The sequence below is a fragment of the Girardinichthys multiradiatus genome, chromosome 8 (genome assembly GCF_021462225.1).
Source record: "Girardinichthys multiradiatus isolate DD_20200921_A chromosome 8, DD_fGirMul_XY1, whole genome shotgun sequence".
NCBI classification, from domain to species: domain Eukaryota; kingdom Metazoa; phylum Chordata; class Actinopteri; order Cyprinodontiformes; family Goodeidae; genus Girardinichthys; species Girardinichthys multiradiatus.
Window position 1 is genome coordinate 42,344,124 of NC_061801.1, and position 20,099 is coordinate 42,364,222.

Genomic DNA, 20,099 nt, shown 5'->3' on the forward strand with positions numbered 1-20,099 from the left:
GTTTAATAATTCTGCTAGAACTCGGGTCAAAGCTCCTGCCTGTCCGGCACCGATCTGAACAATCATTCAGAAGGTCTGTTGTAGAAGAGAAGAAAGATTTCTTAAAACACAAAAAAACTTTTAAAATCCTCTAAATTTCTTCTTTAACTTCAGCTTAAATAAAACTGAATGATTAATTTCCAGAGACCTTCACCAGATTACCAGCTCAGGTCCATTAGAGAAAGACAAATATTTGGAGATGTGGAGATGAGGAGGCCTAGGTCTTTCAATGTTTCCAGCAAGATGTTGCAGATCTTCTATAAGTCTGTTGTGGAGAGTCTGATCTCTTCTCCATCATCTGCTGGTGAAGCAGCATCAGAACCAGGGACTTACAAAAGCTCAACAAGCTGATAAAGAAGGCTGGTTCTGTTCTGGAGACTCCTCTGGAACCTCTGGAGATCATTGTGGAAAGAAGGATTCTTCATAAAATGAAGAACATGATGGAGAACCCTGAGCATCCTCTTCATCAGACTGTCCTACAAAAACAGGGTGTCTTCAGTCAGTAACTTCTTCAGATCTGCTGTAAGACGGAGCGCTACAGGAGATCCTTCCTGCCCACAGCCATCAGCATCTACAGGGGTTGAACAATGAAACTGAAACACCTGTTATTTTAGTGTGGGAGGTTTCATGGCTAAATTGGACCAGCCTGGTAGCCAGTCTTCATTGATTGCACATTGCACCAGTAAGAGCAGAGTGTGAAGGTTCAATTAGCAGGGTAAGAGCACAGTTTTACTCAAAATATTGAAATGCACACAACATTATGGGTGACATACCAGAGTTCAAAAGAGGATAAATTGTTGGAGCACGTCTTGCTGGCGCATCTGTGACCAAGACATCAAGTCTTTGTGATGTATCAAGAGCCACGGTATCCAGGGTAATGTCAGCATACCACCAAGAAGGACGAACCACATCCAACAGGATTAACTGTGGACGCAAGAGGAAGCTGAAGGGATGTTCGGGTGCTAACCCGGATTGTATCCAAAAAACATAAAACCACGGCTGCCCAAATCATGGCAGAATTAAATGTGCACCTCAACTCTCCTGTTTCCACCAGAACTGTCCGTCAGGAGCTCCACAGGGTCAATATACACGGCCGGGCTGCTATAGCCAAACCTTTGGTCACTCATGCCAATGCCAAATGTTGGTTTCAATGGTGCAAGGAGCGCAAATCTTGGGCTGTGGACAATGTGAAACATGTATTGTTCTCTGATGAGTCCACCTTTACTGTTTTCCCCACATCCAGGAGAGTTACGGTGTGGAGAAGCCCCAAAGAAGCGTACCACCCAGACTGTTGCATGCCCAGAGTGAAGCATGGGGGTGGATCAATGAGGGTTTGGGCTGCCATATCATGGCATTCCCTTGGCCCAATACTTGTGCTAGATGGGCGCGTCACTGCCAAGGACTACCGAACCATTCTTGAGGACCATGTGCATCCAATGGTTCAAACATTGTATCCTGAAGGAGGTGCCGTGTATCAGGATGACAATGCACCAATACACACAGCAAGACTGGTGAAAGATTGGTTTGATGAACATGAAAGTGAAGTTGAACATCTCCCATGGCCTGCACAGTCACCAGATCTAAATATTATTGAGCCACTTTGGGGTGTTTTGGAGGAGCGAGTCAGGAAACGTTTTCCTCCACCAGCATCACGTAGTGACCTGGCCACTATCCTGCAAGAAGAATGGCTTAAAATCCCTCTGACCACTGTGCAGGACTTGTATATGTCATTCCCAAAATGAATTGATGCTGTATTGGCTGCAAAAGGAGGCCCTACACCATACTAATAAATTATTGTGGTCTAAAACCAGGTGTTTCAGTTTCATTGTCCAACCTCTGTAGAACAGTCCTTTGAAGAAACCTGCATAATGTGAACTACAAGAACATTTAATTTCCCACTGGGATTAATAAATGATTTATGAATTGAATTTGAGATGATCACTTCTGTCTGGGTCGTGTTCTGATTGGCTGATTCTGGAATGAGCTCAGTGATGCATCATTAGAGCAGGAGGATTAATTACAGACAGGATTCTCATCCTGGAGGTTGGACTTTCAGGAGGAGGAGAATCTCCTCCTCACGAGGCCACACCTCTGACTCCTCTCTGGTTGCATCTATATCCTCCTGTTCTTCCTGGGGAAACCGCTTGCTCCAGATCACAGGTCAGTCCTCACTCCTCTGATAACCGGGCCCAGCTGGGCCTGCAGCTCTGCTGCTTCTCCTTGAGCAGAACCAGAAAGATACTTTTAACATATCACCTGAGAACAAAAGGATGTGCATTTATTTTAGCCCATACAGTGCTAGCCTTGGGGCCTAGTCTAAAAGTACCAAAAGAATCCTGTTACTTTGAACCAGAAGAACCTTCAGAACAAATGGACCTCCTCTGGAGCATCAAATTGAGCTGAGCACTTCTAAAACACACAGAGAAGCTGGAGATCAGGAAAGCTCCTCCAGAAGTGAAGACCAGTAGGTTCTAAAGAGCCTTTTCGGCTGGTTCTGGTCATGTTTTCATCCCAGTTCGTCTGATCACTTCCATCTGGATCAGAACCTATCTCTGTTACACAGTAAGTATTTAAACTGAGACACCAAGACAGAATAATGTGTATATGTATGTAAAAGTAAGCCCAGAATTATTCATACCCCTGGCAGCTTTAGACTGAAGATCATTTTTATTTAACCAGGAAGTTGGTATCTACCAGGAAATGAGGCGGGCTTCTCCCAGAAGATACTAAAACAATATTAATGGAGGAATATTTAACTCTTAGCTGTTTTATTTAAATTTTAATAAACTGGTTAAAAATGAACCTTCTTCTAATTACTGAGCAGCTTTTGTCCTGTTTCCTCTGGTGTTCTGATGATTCATCTTTGGTGATGAGCTCCAGGTCTTAGAAGTTTGGAATTCCTCCTCACCTTCACCCTTCAGGAAGACCTGCCTGGGTCCAAGATTTACCATCCTGGGCGATGTCTTCAAATGTTGTTTCAATATTTCCATATAATGTTCTTTGCTCATGAGGTCATCTATTCTAGGAAGGGGACCAGCCCCTCCTGCAGCAAAGCAACCCCACAACATGATGCTGCCACCTCTGTACTTCCTAGTTAGGATGGTGTTTTAAGGCTTGAAGGCTTCTCCCTTTTTCCTGCAAATGGACATCAGGTCCAAACTCTTCAGTTTTAGTCTCATCAGATCACCGGACCAGTGCATCTGCAAACTGTAATCTGGCTCTTTATGACGGTTTCTTCCTCTCTGAATAGCCTTTCAGCCCATGTTGGTACAGGACTCAAAATGATGCTCTGAGCAGCTTCACAACGTCTGTAGCTGTTGTTCTGGGTTACACACAAATTTCCCACCCGAATCCATCGATCTCAGGGGCACATAACCTATCTCCTTCTTGAAGCAAGATGGCTGGACTGTTCCATCCTGTTAATTGCAGCATATACACTCACCGGCCTCTTTATTAGGTACACCTTGCTAGTACCGGGTTGGACTCCTTTTTGCCTTCAGAACTTCCTTAATCCTTCATGGCATAGATTCAACAAGGTACTGGAAACATTCCTCAGAGAGTTTGGTCCATATTGACACGATAGCATCACACAGATGCTGCAGATTTGTCGGCTGCATCCATGATGAGAATCTCCGGTTCCACCACATCCCAAAGGTGATCTATTGGTCTGAGATCTGGTGACTGGAGACCATTTGAGTCCAGTGAACTCATTGTCATGTTCCAGAAACCAGTCTGAGCTGATTCGTGCTTTATGACATGGCGCGTTATCCTGCTGGAAGTAACCATCAGAAGATGGGTCCACTGTGGTCATAAAGGGATGGACATGGTCAGCAACAATACTCAGGTAGACTGTGGCATTGACACGATGCTCAGTTGGTACTAAGGGCCCCAAAGAGTGCCAAGAAAATATCCCCCACACCATTATACCACTACCAGCCTGAACCGTTGATACAAGGCAGGATGGATCCATGCTTTCATGATGTTGACACCAAATTCTGACCCGACCATCCGAATGTCGCAGCAGAAATAGAGATTCATCAGACCAGGCAACGTTTTTCCAATCTTCTATTGTCCAACTTTGGTGAGCCTGTGTGAATTGTAGCCTCAGTTTCCTGTTCTTAGCTGACAGGAGTGGCACCCGGTGTGGTCTTCTGCTGCTGTAGCCCATCTGCCTCAAGGTTAGACGTGTTGTACGTTCAGAAATGCTCTTCTGCATTCCTTGGTTGTAACGAGTGGTTATTTGAGTTACTGTTGCCTTTCTATCAGCTCGAACCAGTCTGGCCATTCTCCTCTGACCTCTGACATCAACAAGGCATTTGTGTCCACAGAACTGCCGCTCACTGGATATTTTCTCTTTTTTGAACCATTCTCTGTAAACCCTAGAGATGGTAGTGCGTGAAAATCCCAGTAGATCAGCAGTTTCTGAAATACTCAGACCAGCCTGTCTGGCACCAACAACCATGCTACGTTCAAAGTCACTTAAATCACCTTTCTTCTCCATTCTGATGCTCGGTTTGAACTGCAGCAGATCGTCTTGACCATGTCTACATGCCTAAATGCATTGAGTTGCTGCCATGTGATTGGCTGATTAGGAATCTGCGTTAACGAGCAGTTGGACAGGTGTACCTAATAAAGTGGGTGGTGAGTGTTATGATTCTGGCCCGTCTGCCTGCTCTGTCTTCATGTAATCAGCTAATCTGCTTCACCTGTCTGCTGCTGCACTGGAGTGCAATCAATCATGCCATGCACCTGTTTTTCTGCAGTTATATTCAGCCCTCAGACAGGCAGACGGTGCCAGATTTTCGAAAACCTACCAGTTAGTAGAAGTCCAGCATTCCTTCCTGCCTGACCACGTTTTTTGACCACTTTTTGCATCTTGGATTTCCCTGTCTTGCTTGACCCTCATTGGATGTCTCTCGCCTCTGGATTACGACCTTGTTTCTGCCTCTCGACCAAAGCCTCCTGCTTCGCCCCAGGATTTGTCTGCCTGAGTCTGCCTCCCTGGTTTCACCCAGTTACTGCCCTCCCTTGACCACCGAGTCTTGGATCTTTCCCCCTGTCGGCAATCCGACTTCTGGCTGCGGCGTGTTCTGCACCGACCCCCCCAGTCTGGAGATCGCCAGGACCGCACCCCGCAAAGGAGCCTATTCTGATTCCTCCGTCCTACACGGACTCTGTTAAGGTAGGTGGCTTCTTTGGATTCATATATATTTACCCAAGCTTTTTCAAGCCACTAACCTGCCTCTCTGTTCCCAGTGATCCTGGGTCCCCGGCTGGTGGAGTCCTGAGTATCTGTGCGCTGCTCCTGAATAAATCTTTTAACTTTTATTCTGTTTCTGGCTGAAATTCTGGGTCCTCCGTCCTGAACCTCACAGTGAGTGTAAATGTTTGAACAAATTTGTCCATGATGTCACACAAGGTGTGTGTGAGGTGTGTCTCCAGTTAACTCAAATGATCTGAATTAACCTATCGAAATGGCTAAGCCATGACATCATCATCATCTGGGCGGTCCCAAACAGTTTAAAGGCACAATATAAACCTTTGGTTTTGAAGGAAGTGACAGTGGATCTCATTATTCTGGTATTTAGCAACAAATAATTATTGTTATCCTAATTGAGTTGAAATGAGGTTCGGCCCAATTGAAGATCCGACACTGAGGAAACAAAGTTAAGTGTCTTTTGTGTAAATATCTGATTTTCATTGTACTGAATGCAGTATGATACCAGAACACATTTTAGTAAATATTAGTTGTTTCTGTTTCGCCAACATTAGAGCATAAAGCTCCCAGATCCCTGACATTACTGTCATATAATAACTTCATTTTACTGATTCATCAGAATCAGTTTTATTAGCCAACATTGGAGTTCATTCAATGTTTCTCTCTTAACTTTGGAACCACCAGAACCTGCTGCTCTGCCTCGATCGTTAGAGGAGAACAGCTGGTTGGACCCGACCTAATGGGCCCATCAGTTGGCTGTAAGAACTGAGGAAGCAGAGCAGATGAAGGCACTCAGAGGGCTGCAAGTCAGTGAGACCTTTCAGAGACTCTGACTATCATGACTTGAGGACCACAGTGGCAGCAGGACATCGACAGACGCATGACGCTAGATGAACATTTTGATGAAGAGAACCAGGACATGTGCAACCGTCAGTTAAGATCTGTTGGACCTGGAACCACTATGTTGCCATGGTTACACCTGGGAAGCATCAATGTGTCTTTCTCCAGGATGAGAAACGATCAACCAGAAAATTATTTAAAACCAAGAAAAATACAGAAAATCTGTTTGAACCAAAACTTGATTTTAATGAAGAAAATAAAGAAAATCAGTAAAATTTTATAAAATTATATAAATATATAAAATTTCTTCTGGAAAATTTATATTTGTCTCATTTTTATACAGAGACAGATTATTCATGAAGTATATTTCCTTGATTTAAAGACTTCAGTGTGAAACCTCCACCAGTAGAACCAGCTTTACACTCTGGGCTGCAGCATGTGGACTCCCAGCACGGTCAGAGCCAGAACCTCCAGCAGAACCTCAGGTGGTCGGTCCCAGCTGTTGCTCAGCTCTGTCAGCGTCTCATCGCAGGAACAGAGGAGCTCAGCTGCCCAGCGCAGCTCCCCGTCCTGCTGCAATGGGGCAGGTGGAGACTCTGGGAGACAGGCTTCACCTTTGTCCTTCAGGCTGTCCACCTGGAGACACGTGGAGACAGACAGAGGCAGGTGAACAGGCAGAAAGACATGAAGAAAAGTAGAGACACACTGAAACATGGAGAAAGATGGAGACAAAGACAATGTCCCACAGTCTAACCCTAACTTTGGTCATTTAGTCCCTCTGATGTCTTTATGTCATAGTTTCACTCATTTTCTTCTCTCATTTAAATATCTTCAGGTTTGTTTGTATTTCTGGAGTTTAGACAAACTAAAAATAAAAAATAAAATGTTTACTGATTTGTTTTTAACAAAAATTACAATATTTATGTGGGCTGCACGGTGGTGCAGTTGGTAGCACTGTTGCCTTGCAGCAAGAAGGTCCTGGGTTCGATTCCCGGCCGGGGGTCTTTCTGCATGGAGTTTGCATGTTCTCCCCGTGCATGCGTGGGTTCTCACCAGGTACTCCGGCTTCCTCCCACAGTCCAAAGACATGCCTGTTAGGTTAATTGGTAACTCTAAATTGCCCTTAGGTTTATGAATGAGTGTGTGCATGGTTGTATGTGTGATGGACTAGTGACCTGTCCAGGGTGAACCCCACCTGTAAACTGGTGAACATAGGCACCAGCTTCCCTGCGACCCACTATGGAATAAGCGGTAGAAAATGACTGACAATAATTATGTGACTCCAGAAGATTTTCCACAAACTAATCAGAGACTTTTTCTGTTACTACAACTACTGATTTTGCAGAAAATGATCCAAAAAACAAACATACTTCATTTTCAGACCTCAAATATCACAAAACCCGAGTTCAACTTCTCTGTCGTATAAACTTAAGTGTATAGAAGTCAATATTTGATTAATGATTTCAGGCAATGATAAATAATAAATAAATAAGATTCAGCTGAGACATGACGTGGACGTCTCTGAGTGAAAATGGACGAACCAGCTGGCTGAGGACTGTCAGAGTTTCAGGACAGCAGGAGGTCAAAGGTTGCAGTTTCACCTCTGGCAGAGCTGCAGGAAACAGAAGAAGAGTTAAAAGATGCAGAGCTCAGAGTTATGAGTCACAGACAGAGGATATTACATCTACTGAACAGCTTCTTCTGATGATGCCAGCCTCAGGTGACTCACCATCCATGGCACTGACCAGAAGATGAACCGCATCCTTCACCTTTGTGGACACTTTGGACTCATCCAGGAGGTCCATGAAGGATGAGACGACCTTGGACTGAGGACGCTCATACTCTCCTTTGCTGCACTGATCCAGCTGAGATGTAGAGGAGGAGAAAAATGTTCCAATGATCCAGAACAAATAATTTACTGGAGGCTACACAAGCTGAGAAAAAACATCAACCATACGGTTTCCTCCAGCAGACTGAGAGCATCTCCTTCCTCCAGAACCTCTTGGAGCTTCTTTAGCAGATCCTGGCGAGTCGACTCAGGAAGAACTGTAAGCGGCTTCAGGAGAAACTCCTTCATCTTGATCCCTGCAGGAGAAACAGGACAAGTTGACTGAATCTGATCCATTCTGGATTTATTACGGAGCTAAAATAAAAGTTTAATTCATGATATAACTTTTATGTAATTGAAATGATTTATGGGACGGTGTGAGCAGAGTTGTGCAGCAGAATCAGTATCACCCAGTACTTATGATGATGAAGATGATAGACAAGTCTGTTTAATCACATTCATACAGATAAGTGCCTTAAAGAGAAACAAAGGTCACGACAATTACGTTTTAAAAATTAGCATCACAGTAAAACAGTGAAGATGAATTCATTTGGTTTTTGCTGTCAAGCAGATTCTTGTTCATGTGAATGAAGGACATAGTAATAGAACATTTAGGTATGCTGCAAATAAGCATAATAATAATTAATTTCCAATAGATAATTTTATCAAAGTTGCTGTTGCTAAGCAGGGCTTTGAAACTGAATAACAATATCAGTTTCTCTACAACCATTAAGGTCCCTGATCACAGTATTTTACATATAGTACTGTGCAGTACAGTACTATATAGTTCTGTGTGTTTTTATCAATCTACAAAATGCTAAGTGAGTGAACCCAAACATACAGCCAAAGTCATTAAGAACGACCTTCAACAAACAAGACATACTGGAAGTGATGGTCTGGTCCCACAGAGCCCTGATCTCAACATCATGGAGTGTTTCTGGGATTACATGAAGACACAGAAGGATGTGAAAAAGCCTCCATCCACAGAAGATCTGTGGTTAGTTCTCCAAGATGTTTGGAACAACCTACCAGCCGAGTTCCTTCAAGAACTGTGTGCAAGTCTACCTAGAAGAACTGATGCTGTTCTGAATTCAAAGGGTGGTCACTGGTCACACCAAATATTGATTTGATTTAGATTTCTCTTTTGTTCTTCACTGCATTTTGTTGATTGATGAAAATAAATGATTAAAGCATTTCTGAAAGCTTTCTTTGTTTACAGCATTTTTTCACACCTGCCTAAAACTTTTGCACAGTACTTTACATGATGATACTGACTTACAGTCAGGACTGTGATCATGAGGTGACACAGAAATATAAGTGGTGTGTCATCAGCATACGAACAGTCAGAGATTTTGTAGTACTATCTAATGTGAGCTAGGGGGAGCAAATGGAGGACTAAAAGGTGCCCGAGGAGGGAGCCTTGAGAACTCCATGTGATCCTCGTTTGCTAAGAGGCATCGAGGCTTCTTACCTGCAGCAAACCCTCACCTAGAGGACATTCGTTGGCTACTTAGATAACTTTTTACCAGCTGGAATCATAAACTGAACTTGTCTGAGCTGCACTGTTACAAGCATTTAACTGGAATACGTGCAGCAGAACCTGGGTCAGTCTCTATGATGGATCTGATCATATTTTACAGGATCTGAATAAAACCCGTTGCTCCTGTAAAGTGCTGTGAGATCACATTTGTTGGGAATTGATGCTATGCTGATAAACTGAATAAAATTTAATTGGACTAAAACATTTAAGATGACATAAACTAGTCTGATGAAGATCTGAACCAATGTAGCACCAAACCAGACGACCCGCCCAGATTCCAATTGACCAATCAGGATGAACTGTACTGAATACAGCACCGAGGTCCAGTGATGACAAGTGTTTAGTAAAATGTTCCCAGGAAGCGGCTCTCTTACCTTCTCTGACTTGCTGCATGAGATCTGAGTCAATGCTGTCATGGGAGAACAGACCTGGAAACAGCGTGGAAGCAGATGATAGGAGGAGGAGCTCCTGTTAATTATGGATTCATTTCCAGCTCAACTGAATTCATGAGATTGTTGTCATTAATTATACAAAAGTAATTTTGTACATGAAAGTCAAACAAAATAAAAATAAAATGTCTTCAAATAGAAAAGCTGGAAGCTTAAAACCCACCAGATCTCTGAATATCTGATCTGTAACATCATAACAACCATGTCCTCAGATGAGAAGATCTCAGTTGCTCGTGTTCAGTTACAAACTGTCAGCTTAACATGAGCTTCTGAGGATCTTGACAGAATCACATCATTTCCAAAAAGAAGATGAGACATTGAAGACACCCTCATCCCCATTACTAGGTCTATAAAATCTGTCCATGAACACCACAAACAGCACTGCAGACACTGAGTCCAACCTTCACCAGCAGTGCTCTGTCAAGAACATGGGCACAGCTCCAGTTTTGGTTGGATTGGGATGTGAGAAGAATCCAACTGGAAGCCTTCACCTCCTAATCAGTCTGCTGCAGAAACTCCAACAGGGCATTGTCCTAAGGCTTTTTGAAACACCTGCGGACTGGACCACCACCTCAATAGGGTCAAAGGTCTCAAGAAGGTGACCTAGTTGCTCACCAAGGAGACCTCCAACCTTCAAGCACGCAGTTGCATACATTGGCTGATGGTTCTCCTCTGAAAGGTCAGAGCTTCTTCTGCAGGAATCTGCTTCTAGAACCCAAACTACACTTGCATCTGAGCCCAGCTAGTCCAGATGGTACCGCTCAGCTCCACACTCACACCAGCTAAGGTCAGTGTGGGATTTCAACATAAACTGGATCGGCTGGACTCATCAGCCTCAGACAAACAGTTGAAGGAACTTACCTGAATTCTTCTTGTAAGTCCAGGATTCAAACGGTATTTCTAAACACAAGAAGAAACGATGACAAAACTGCTAGAACAAATACAGCAAAGTCAGGGAGAAATTGTTCTTACCCATCTTCTCCTTCTCAAACATGATCTCCTGAAGTCCAAAAGCAAAGGTGGCTTTTTCTGGGATAGTGAAGGTCGTCTCCTCCTTCCTGCTGACCTGAAAACCAGTTAAATAACAGGTTGTCTTCAGTTACACAAACAACACAAACCAACGTTTTCCTGCAGCCAGCAGAACATTTGACAACAATGATGCTGTTCTTTCATACAGAGTCCTGAACACGTTATTCAAGATGTTCTGAGGTCCTCATGTGTTGAGTGATGAAGGTTCTTCAATCTCTGTCCTTCAGAGGCATCATAAGAAACCAAAGATCTTTCCTGCTCTAGGTACATCCTTTGAGACGAGCTCAGACCAGCTTCAGACTGAAAAATACTTTAATCCTCAAATATCCCGTCCACCACTGGAGGATGATCACAGACGGTTGGTAATGATCCATTTACCACCAACCTGCTCATACGTTGGTTTAAAGAACCTATGGGTTAGAAGGTGGTTTCAAGTGAGGATTGATCTCCTCTCCTACATTCACCTTAGAATTTAAACATTTTACTTGGCAGCTGATGATGAAGTGGAGAAATGATGGAATGGATGGAGGAGGTTCAGCTGAGCTGGTGGGCCGACAGACCTGACCCATAGAAGGTTTTTGATTTCTTCTATGAAACATTCTGATTTGTTTCTGTTCTGCTGTGTTGGTAATATTTCAAACTTTCTGCAGGTTCACTCACCTTGAAGAGCAGATTCATGATCTTCTGATATGACGCTGAGATGGATCCTCCCTGATCAGACGTTTTGATCATTTGCACAGGTTCTGTGTTATAAACCGTCTGATGAACAAACGCCAGCTTGTCTTTTTCCTTCAGTTTCAGCAGCTTTATACTTTCATTTTTAAGCTTCCTGAGAAAGAGCATCAGCAGAGGAACCCATGAGAACCAGTTCAGGACAACAGCTTGATAGGACACATGCTACATCATGCTGTACCTGCCGCTGAAAGTCTTCCTCACAGCTTTAAGGTTGGCTTTCTTCTTCATGATGTTGACTGACTTAAACAGACCATCCACAGAATCACATTTTGCAGAGATTGCAGCTTCACCAACAACTTCGTGGCTCCCCTTCAGTTCAGCAGTCCCATGGGTCTCTGAAGAAGTCTTGAAGTGCTCCACTAAAAGTTCTTCCTCGACCTCTGGCAGAAAGGTTAAAGGTCACAGAAATGGTTCAGGTATTGTTTGTGTGTCTGTCAGATTACTCACCTGGAGAAAACTCCTCCTGTTCCTCCATGAGCTCAGGTAAGGTGCACTGCATCATTGTGTACTTGGGGTACTGGAAGAACTTTCCCTCGCTGACTCGGACCAGAGTCAGAAGATCAACTTTCTGACTTAAATTGGAGTTGGAAATCAGATCCCCCTCAGCTCCGACACTTTTAAGAACTGCACTGGTTTTAGCTGCAAACATCTTCTGTTGGGATCAAATGTTCTGTTATTCTGTTGTTGCCACTGAGCACATCAGAGTCAAAACAGATTCAGTTTATAAATTTATATTCAGCTGAGACAGATTAACATTTTATTTCTAAATGAAAACAGTTTTATCTCAAACATTAAATACTTTCAGATTCCTTCTCCTGTCTGAAGACCCGAGGTTAGACAGGCTAAAGTTGCCCGTCTCCGTCCTGCCAGCTTCAATGAACACACAACGGACATTAGTTACTGCCAGGTGCCAGAGAAGAACAGAGCGAGCAGACTCAAGACAACCCGTGAGGGATACCAAAGAGGAAGCTGCCTGTCTTCTTGGAAGATGACAAGATGTTTGACCTTCTGGAGAGGTCATTTATAGAGTGGACGGCAGCGCACTGAGTGGGGATATGAAACAGAGCAGCTGAGGACGACTTACTGAGCATCAAATAGCAGAGAATGGACCAGTGTGGTGGGTTGAAGCCGCAAAGCCTGCTAGAAACCACATGCAGGGCAGAACCCAGTCCAAGAATCATCTGTGCAGTTATTTAGGTTCCAGTTAAGATGGGGGGAGCCGGTCCTGGTTGCATCTAGCAGGAGATACTCTGCTGCTGCCTGTGGAGGGCCTTGCTGTATTGGAGGCTACTGCGTTGGCACCGACACCAGAACCGAAACTTGGACCCCAGCAAATCTAAACTTAGTAGACCTTCTCCATTCTATTCTGTCTGCTGTTTGGTTGGTTGGCTTAATTAGTTTAGATTACAGCTGCTCCTCCAAACACACACACACTGATTAGTACATCCTGCCCAGGAGATAAGACCCCAACAGACTGCTCACTAAACTCAAAAGAGGACTTTGGATCACTGAGCAACAGTCCGGTTCTGTTTCTCCTCAGCCCAGACCCGTCTGAGTGTATGTTACTAATTTTCTGAGATGTACCTATAGTCTGATCTTGGAGAATCTGAGTTCGATCCTCCAATAAAAACGTTGGTTTTGCCCGTTTCTGCTGAGTCCGTGAGCCAATCAGAAGAGTTTATTCTGGTGGGTCCGACCAGACTCCACCAGAACGCTGCGAGGCCGATGGGAGGGAGACAGATGCAGGTCTGGTAGAAGATTTTAAAACTGATTGAGACCAGTTTAATTTTGCTCTGACTGAACAGTTTGTTTTCTTCACAGTTTAATTAAATTTACTGAACGATCTGGGTCAGAACATGGGGAAAGTTTGCTGTCCTGCTTTCAGATGTAAGGAGCAGCTGCTCCACTTTCTCTGTTGTTCAGGGACTTCTGGTGCAGTTGTGGTGCTCTACAGGTGTGTTCCTCTGGTTTGTCTCTTGGCTGGAGAACCTGTGAGGGTTTTGGACCTGGACGGTTTCTCTACTCTGGACTTAAGTTTGTGAGCTGCCAGAGCTCAACAACTGTTAGTAAAGATTCATATTTTAAAACTATTGGGTCTTCTTCTCTACCACTGATCTTAAATGAAGGTTTGCTGATAAAAAGAAGTTAATTAGAAACGTGGGGAAAGCTGCTTTAGACCGTGTTGCTGCCTAACACCGGTTTAACACATGAACTCAGTTATAAAAGCTGAAGATCTCTGCTGTCCCTGTTTAACACACTGGTTACAGCAACCTTCCAGTGTTGCCTTGAAGCCCTCAAGCAATATATGAACCAGAGAGGAACCAGGCAGAAACCTCCCAGCAGGTAATATTTAACATTCAGTCTTACCTTGGTGTTTGTCTTGGTGCCAGTAGCAGGTAGACGTTTAGCTGAAGTTGTGCGTGTTCCTCCTCTGCAGCTTTTGAAGCCTGACAGCTTCTGCAGGGTTATTAGGAAGAATTAAAGTGAAAGACTTCTGCAGCAGAACAATTTTTCTCCTGAACCCAAATGTTTCCTGTATTTAGAGCAGAGGAATGCTGCACCATGATGCTGCCAAAAATGTTCTGCATGGGGGAGGAACGTTCAGCCAGAGCCTGGACTGGTTCTGTCCTTTTGCTCCTGTGATGGACTGGCAGTCTGTTTAGGCTTATCTGCAGAGAACCGACACAGGACCAGTTGAGGTGGAAAATGTTTCCAACCTCGAGAGAGTCTAAGATGAATAATGTGGAAAATACCTAGAAGAAGTTCAGTCAGTTTCTGTCTTCCTGTAGGATCATCAGCTGCTGGTTAAATACTAGAAATATTATCAGCTAATCTGGAACTGCAGCCTTTACAATCCAACAACCATTTCTGCTCTCAGATCACTAAAATAAAACTTGTTTAGAGCTGCAAATCTGACATGACAGCTTTTTAAACAAAGAAAAATACAAAACTTTAGCAAGAACAAGATGGATCCATTTTCTTCTCTGGTATGTTGATATTTATGGAAAAGCCTTTTAAAAAAGCAGATAGTTTCCAACCTGAGGGCAAGGAAAACAGTTTTACTACTGCCTTTAGTTCTTCTTCCAACACTGCTAAATCCTGCATTACATCTACATTAAAAATGGTAAATGGACTGAACTTATATAGTCTTTCCAGTCATACTGACCACTCAAAGCACTTTACCCTAGAGCCACATTCACATTCATTCAATGATACGAACATTTGAGGTTAAGTACCTTGCCCAGGGGCACATGGACATGTGGAAGGCAGAATCAAACCCACAATCCTCAGACTGCAAGAAGACCGCTCTTCTCACTGAGCCACAGCTCCTAATGTAAAACCATTAGTTAGTTCTTCATCATCTTCAGCCACAGTTGGTTATAGCCAATGTGGAAGGTCCAAAGAACCACTTTGTCTCCAGAGCCACAGGTTCCAGAACCCTGGTTCAGAACCAAAAGGAACTGTTCTGACCCCAAGACATGTTCTCATTTACAGTTTTTAATGAACCAGAACAGTTGAAGAAAAATCTCCAGAAGCTGCCAATCTTCCCAGGAGTGGACATCCACGCAGATTCAGCTTAAGGTCAGAGCATGAAGCTCAGAGAAATGACCAGAAACCCAAGAGCTCCATCACAGACTCTACAGACCTCAGTTAGCAGGTTAAAGGTCATGACACTGAACCACTACGGCTGTTTGGAAGGGCTGCAGGAGAAAGTATCTTCTCTTTAAAAACAAGATGCCAGCAGGAGTTAGGCTGGCCCAAGCATCACGTTGGAGGGCTGATGATTTTGGTTTGTTTTGAATCCACAGGACCAAGACATGGACATAGTTAAATGGACCACGAAGTTCTCATTAAAGGGACTTTGGTCTGTGGAGCAATCCCAGAAACTGAGAACAACTGGGAAGTGTCTGCAGGAATCTAAGGGAAAAGGACAAAGTGTCCTCTGTCTTGGTCCAAAGGCCATGGTTATTTATGTTCTGTGCAAACTACGTGGGTTCTTCACACTGCCCGAGGTACTGTCTAATGTGGTTCAGGTCCATCTTCAGGAAAAGCTCTGCTGCAGAACCTGCATACTGTGCATGTTTCTGTGAGGCCTTCATGCTCGCTCTCTTTTACTCAGAATAACCCATTTATGTGTTTGGACCCGAGCCAACGTCAGCCACCCGGATTTTCTCTGGAAGAGAAAAGGAAATAACATCAGAGAGGTTTGATGGATGGGAGCCAACATTCCTGCACGCAGATACGGCCTCGGCATGTTGGAACATCTGCTGACTCCTAAAACAACATCTGGCTGCAGAAACCAGTGGTGAAAACCAACAGAATCTGTCCAGAACAAATAACCCAGTACAGTAAACAATGTACATGGAGTTAACTTCTCCAGATATGGTTAGACAGCTTCTGCCTACATCTGCTGTTTCCTGTGGAGCTTTCTGGTTTTTAAGAAAATAGTTAGTCGAGTTCATGAGACACTCGGATCTGAACAGAATTTCATTTTTCAGGTTCTAACACATCAATCAAACTGTGTCTAAAACAGAACCAGTCTGCAGAGTTTGCTTCATAATTAAGATTAAAAAACCTGTCAGCGTTGGTTCTGTTAACTGCAACCAGAAGGAGATGAATGGATCCAGCAGAGAAGAAACCAAAGAAAAACTGCAAATGCATTTTTAGAGAAAACCCAAAAGGTGTTTTTATTATTCATCGACGGTTCAGAGAAGAACCATCAGAATCAGCAACAAACGCAGCAAAAAATACCAGATTTATATGAAAGAAGATAAGTTCTCCATCCATCCATCATCCATCCATCCATCCATCATCCATCCATCCATCCATCATCCATCCATCATCCATCCATCCATCATCCATCCATCCATCCATCATCCATCCATCCATCCATCATCCATCCATCCATCCATCCATCATCCATCCATCCATCCATCATCCATCCATCATCCATCCATCCATCATCCATCCATCCATCCATCATCCATCCATCCATCCATCATCCATCCATCATCCATCCATCCATCATCCATCCATCCATCCATCATCAATCCATCCATCCATCATCCATCCATCCATCATCCATCCATCCATCCATCATCCATCCATCCATCCATCCATCATCCATCCATCCATCCATCATCCATCCATCCATCCATCATCAATCCATCCATCCATCATCCATCCATCCATCCATCATCCATCCATCCATCCATCCATCATCCATCCATCCATCCATCATCCATCCATCCATCCATCATCAATCCATCCATCCATCATCCATCCATCCATCATCCATCCATCCATCCATCATCCATCCATCCATCCATCATCCATCCATCATCCATCATCCATCCATCCATCATCCATCCATCCATCCATCATCCATCCATCCATCCATCATCCATCCATCATCCATCCATCCATCATCCATCCATCCATCATCCATCCATCCATCCATCATCCATCCATCCATCCATCATCCATCCATCATCCATCATCCATCATCCATCCATCCATCATCCATCCATCCATCCATCATCCATCCATCCATCCATCATCCATCCATCATCCATCCATCATCCATCCATCCATCATCCATCCATCATCCATCCATCCATCATCCATCCATCCATCATCCATCCATCCATCCATCATCCATCCATCCATCCATCATCCATCCATCATCCATCCATCCATCCATCCATCCATCCATCATCCATCCATCCATCCATCATCCATCCATCATCCATCCATCATCCATCCATCCATCCATCATCCATCCATCCATCTATCCATCATCCATCCATCCATCCATCATCCATCCATCCATCCATCATCCATCCATCCATCCATCCATCATCCATCCATCCATCATCCATCCATCCATCATCCATCCATCCATCCATCCATCATCCATCCATCCATCATCCATCCATCATCCATCCATCCATCCATCATCCATCCATCCATCCATCCATCATCCATCCATCCATCATCCATCCATCCATCCATCCATCATCCATCCATCATCCATCCATCCATCCATCCATCATCCATCCATCCATCCATCATCCATCCATCCATCCATCATCCATCCATCCATCATCCATCCATCATCCATCCATCCATCCATCCATCCATCCATCCATCCATCCATCCATCATCCATCCATCCATCCATCATCCATCCATCATCCATCCATCCATCCATCCATCCATCATCCATCCATCCATCATCCATCCATCCATCCATCCATTCGTCCATCCATCCATCATCCATCCATCATCCATCCATCCATCCATCCATCCATCATCCATCCATCCATCATCCATCCATCCATCATCCATCCATCATCCGTCCATCCATCCATCATCCATCCATCCATCCATCCATCATCCATCCATCCATCCATCATCCATCCATCCATCCATCCATCCATCATCCATCCATCATCCATCATCATCCATCCGTCCATCCATCCATCCATCAATCATCCATCCATCATCCATCCATCCATCCATCATCCATCCATCCATCATCCATCCATCCATCATCCATCCATCATCCATCCATCCATCATCCATCCATCCATCATCCATCCATCCATCCATCCATCATCCATCCATCCATCCATCATCCATCCATCCATCCATCATCCATCCATCATCCATCCATCCATCCATCCATCATCCATCCATCCATCATCCATCATCCATCATCCATCCATCCATCCATCCATCCATCCATCATCCATCCAGCCATCATCCATCCATCCATCCATCATCCACCCATCATCCATCCATCCATCATCCATCATCCATCCATCCATTCATCCATCATCCATCCATCATCCATCCATCCATCCATCATCCATCCATCCATCCATCCATCCATCCATCCATCATCCATCCATCCATCATCCATCCATCCATCCATCCATCATCCATCCATCCATCATCCATCATCCATCCATCATCCATCCATCCATCCATCCATCATCCATCCATCATCCATCCATCATCCATCCATCATCCATTCAATTCAATTCAATTCAATTCAATTCAATTCAATTCAAAGATACTTTATTGATCCTTGAGGGGACATTAGAAGTCCAGTAGAACCCATCCATCCATCATCCATCATCCATCCATCATCCATCCATCCATCCATCATCCATCCATCCATCCATCCATCATCCATCCATCATCCATCCATCATCCATTCAATTCAATTCAATTCAATTCAATTCAATTCAAAGATACTTTATTGATCCTTGAGGGGACATTAGAAGTCCAGTAGAACCCATCCAAACAGACATCATGACACAAGACAAGGGGGAGACGGGTCACCGAGGCTTTGCTGCCCACTTACAGGCGCTGCCCTTGCTAGATGAGAAAAGAGGCCACATTAGGAAAGTAGAGGGAAAAAAATCATATTTCACACTTTATCTTTAACAGGATACAGTTTGAGATTGTAAAAAACCTCAGAACAAAGAAGCAACAAGTTGACAAAACAACATCATGCTGGGAACGGTGAAGGTCTGATTAGTGAGGAGTCAACCGTTTATTAACTTGATGGTTGCAGTTTGGAGAGAAGAATGCAGCAGATCGCATGTCGGATGCTTTAAAGTGAAACAGCAGGTTGATTCCACGTCCATCACAGAACAAAGACACCAACCAGGAATTGGAGATGTTGTTTGGCTGGTTCTTCAGCAGTAGCTCAGCTAATGGCCCCCTCCAGGAAGCTAGATCATTAAGGGCTTTATATGTTAAAATAATAATTTTAAATTCTATTCTGGATTTAACAGGGAGCCAATGAAGGGAAGCTAAAATAGGAGAAATATGATCTCTCTTTTTAATTTTTATTAGACTCTTGCTGCAGCATTTTGAATCAACTGAATACTTTTAACTGCATTTTAATGTATTGCATCTAAGCCTTTCATGTGCAGGTTGGACTCTCTGGTCAGACTCGGTTCTGCTCTTCTCTTCCAGAATCTCTCTCATTATCAGACTCTCCTGACTTCCTGTGGTCCTTTCAAGTCTTTTACTCTGTCTGGTTCATGTTCGTTTCCTTCAGACTGTAGCTGTTATTGTCCAGCTGGTTCTGGTGTCAGCTAGGATCAACTCCAGTAGAAACCAAAGCCCAGAAAGGTTAGGCTGTTTATCCTCTGAGCTCGTGTAGAGCGTTAATGTTTCTACAGCTGCCACCAGAAGAAATACTAGAAGAACAGGTTTCTCAATGAAGATATTCATATTAGGGTAGATTTTTACCATGCGTTTATTTAAAATGATTAAATATTATATTATAGATTAAGCTGAATATGAAACTAGTCAGAGTTCAGTCAGTGGTGCTGCTGCTCACAGGAGCTGGAAGCTGATACGTTCAGTCTGGGAAGGATTTTCTATCCTCTTCATTATA

At 43.8% G+C, this 20,099-nt stretch overlaps 1 protein-coding gene and 1 long non-coding RNA gene across 3 annotated transcripts; one reads left to right on the forward strand and one right to left on the reverse strand.

Annotated features, from left to right (window-relative positions):
* The first annotated feature begins 4,714 nt into the window (after positions 1–4,714).
* LOC124872158 lies at positions 4,715–6,985 on the forward strand. 2 transcript variants are annotated; one of them, XR_007039206.1, is made up of 3 exons: positions 4,715–5,221; positions 5,296–5,413; positions 6,480–6,985. It is a non-coding gene; the product is annotated as an uncharacterized LOC124872158 (long non-coding RNA). The 2 variants fall into 2 exon arrangements; XR_007039207.1 differs by lacking the exon at positions 6,480–6,985 and adding an exon at positions 5,942–6,385.
* Positions 6,515–14,244, reverse strand: LOC124872135. Its single transcript, XM_047371851.1, has 11 exons — positions 14,046–14,244; positions 12,126–12,330; positions 11,857–12,058; positions 11,604–11,772; positions 10,887–10,980; positions 10,776–10,814; positions 9,840–9,893; positions 8,055–8,182; positions 7,827–7,962; positions 7,639–7,709; positions 6,515–6,733 (listed from the first exon to the last, which is right to left on the reverse strand). The coding sequence occupies exons 2-11, from the start codon at positions 12,325–12,327 to the stop codon at positions 6,515–6,517; spliced, it is 1,314 nt and encodes a 437-aa protein (XP_047227807.1). The 5' UTR covers positions 12,328–12,330; positions 14,046–14,244.
* Between the last annotated feature and the right edge of the window lie 5,855 nt (positions 14,245–20,099).

What these genes read in the sequence shown, in the direction of transcription:
- LOC124872135 (XM_047371851.1), bottom strand. Translation starts at nt 12,327, where the DNA reads ATGTTTGCAGCTAAAACCAGTGCAGTTCTTAAAAGTGTCGGAGCTGAG. An exon ending in ACAGGAGGAGTTTTCTCCAG is followed by an intron (nt 12,059 to 12,125) that starts GTGAGTAATCTG and finishes CCTTTCTGCCAG; the next exon opens with AGGTCGAGGAAGAACTTTTA. An exon ending in CATGCAGCAAGTCAGAGAAG is followed by an intron (nt 8,183 to 9,839) that starts GTAAGAGAGCCG and finishes TTTCTCCTGCAG; the next exon opens with GGATCAAGATGAAGGAGTTT.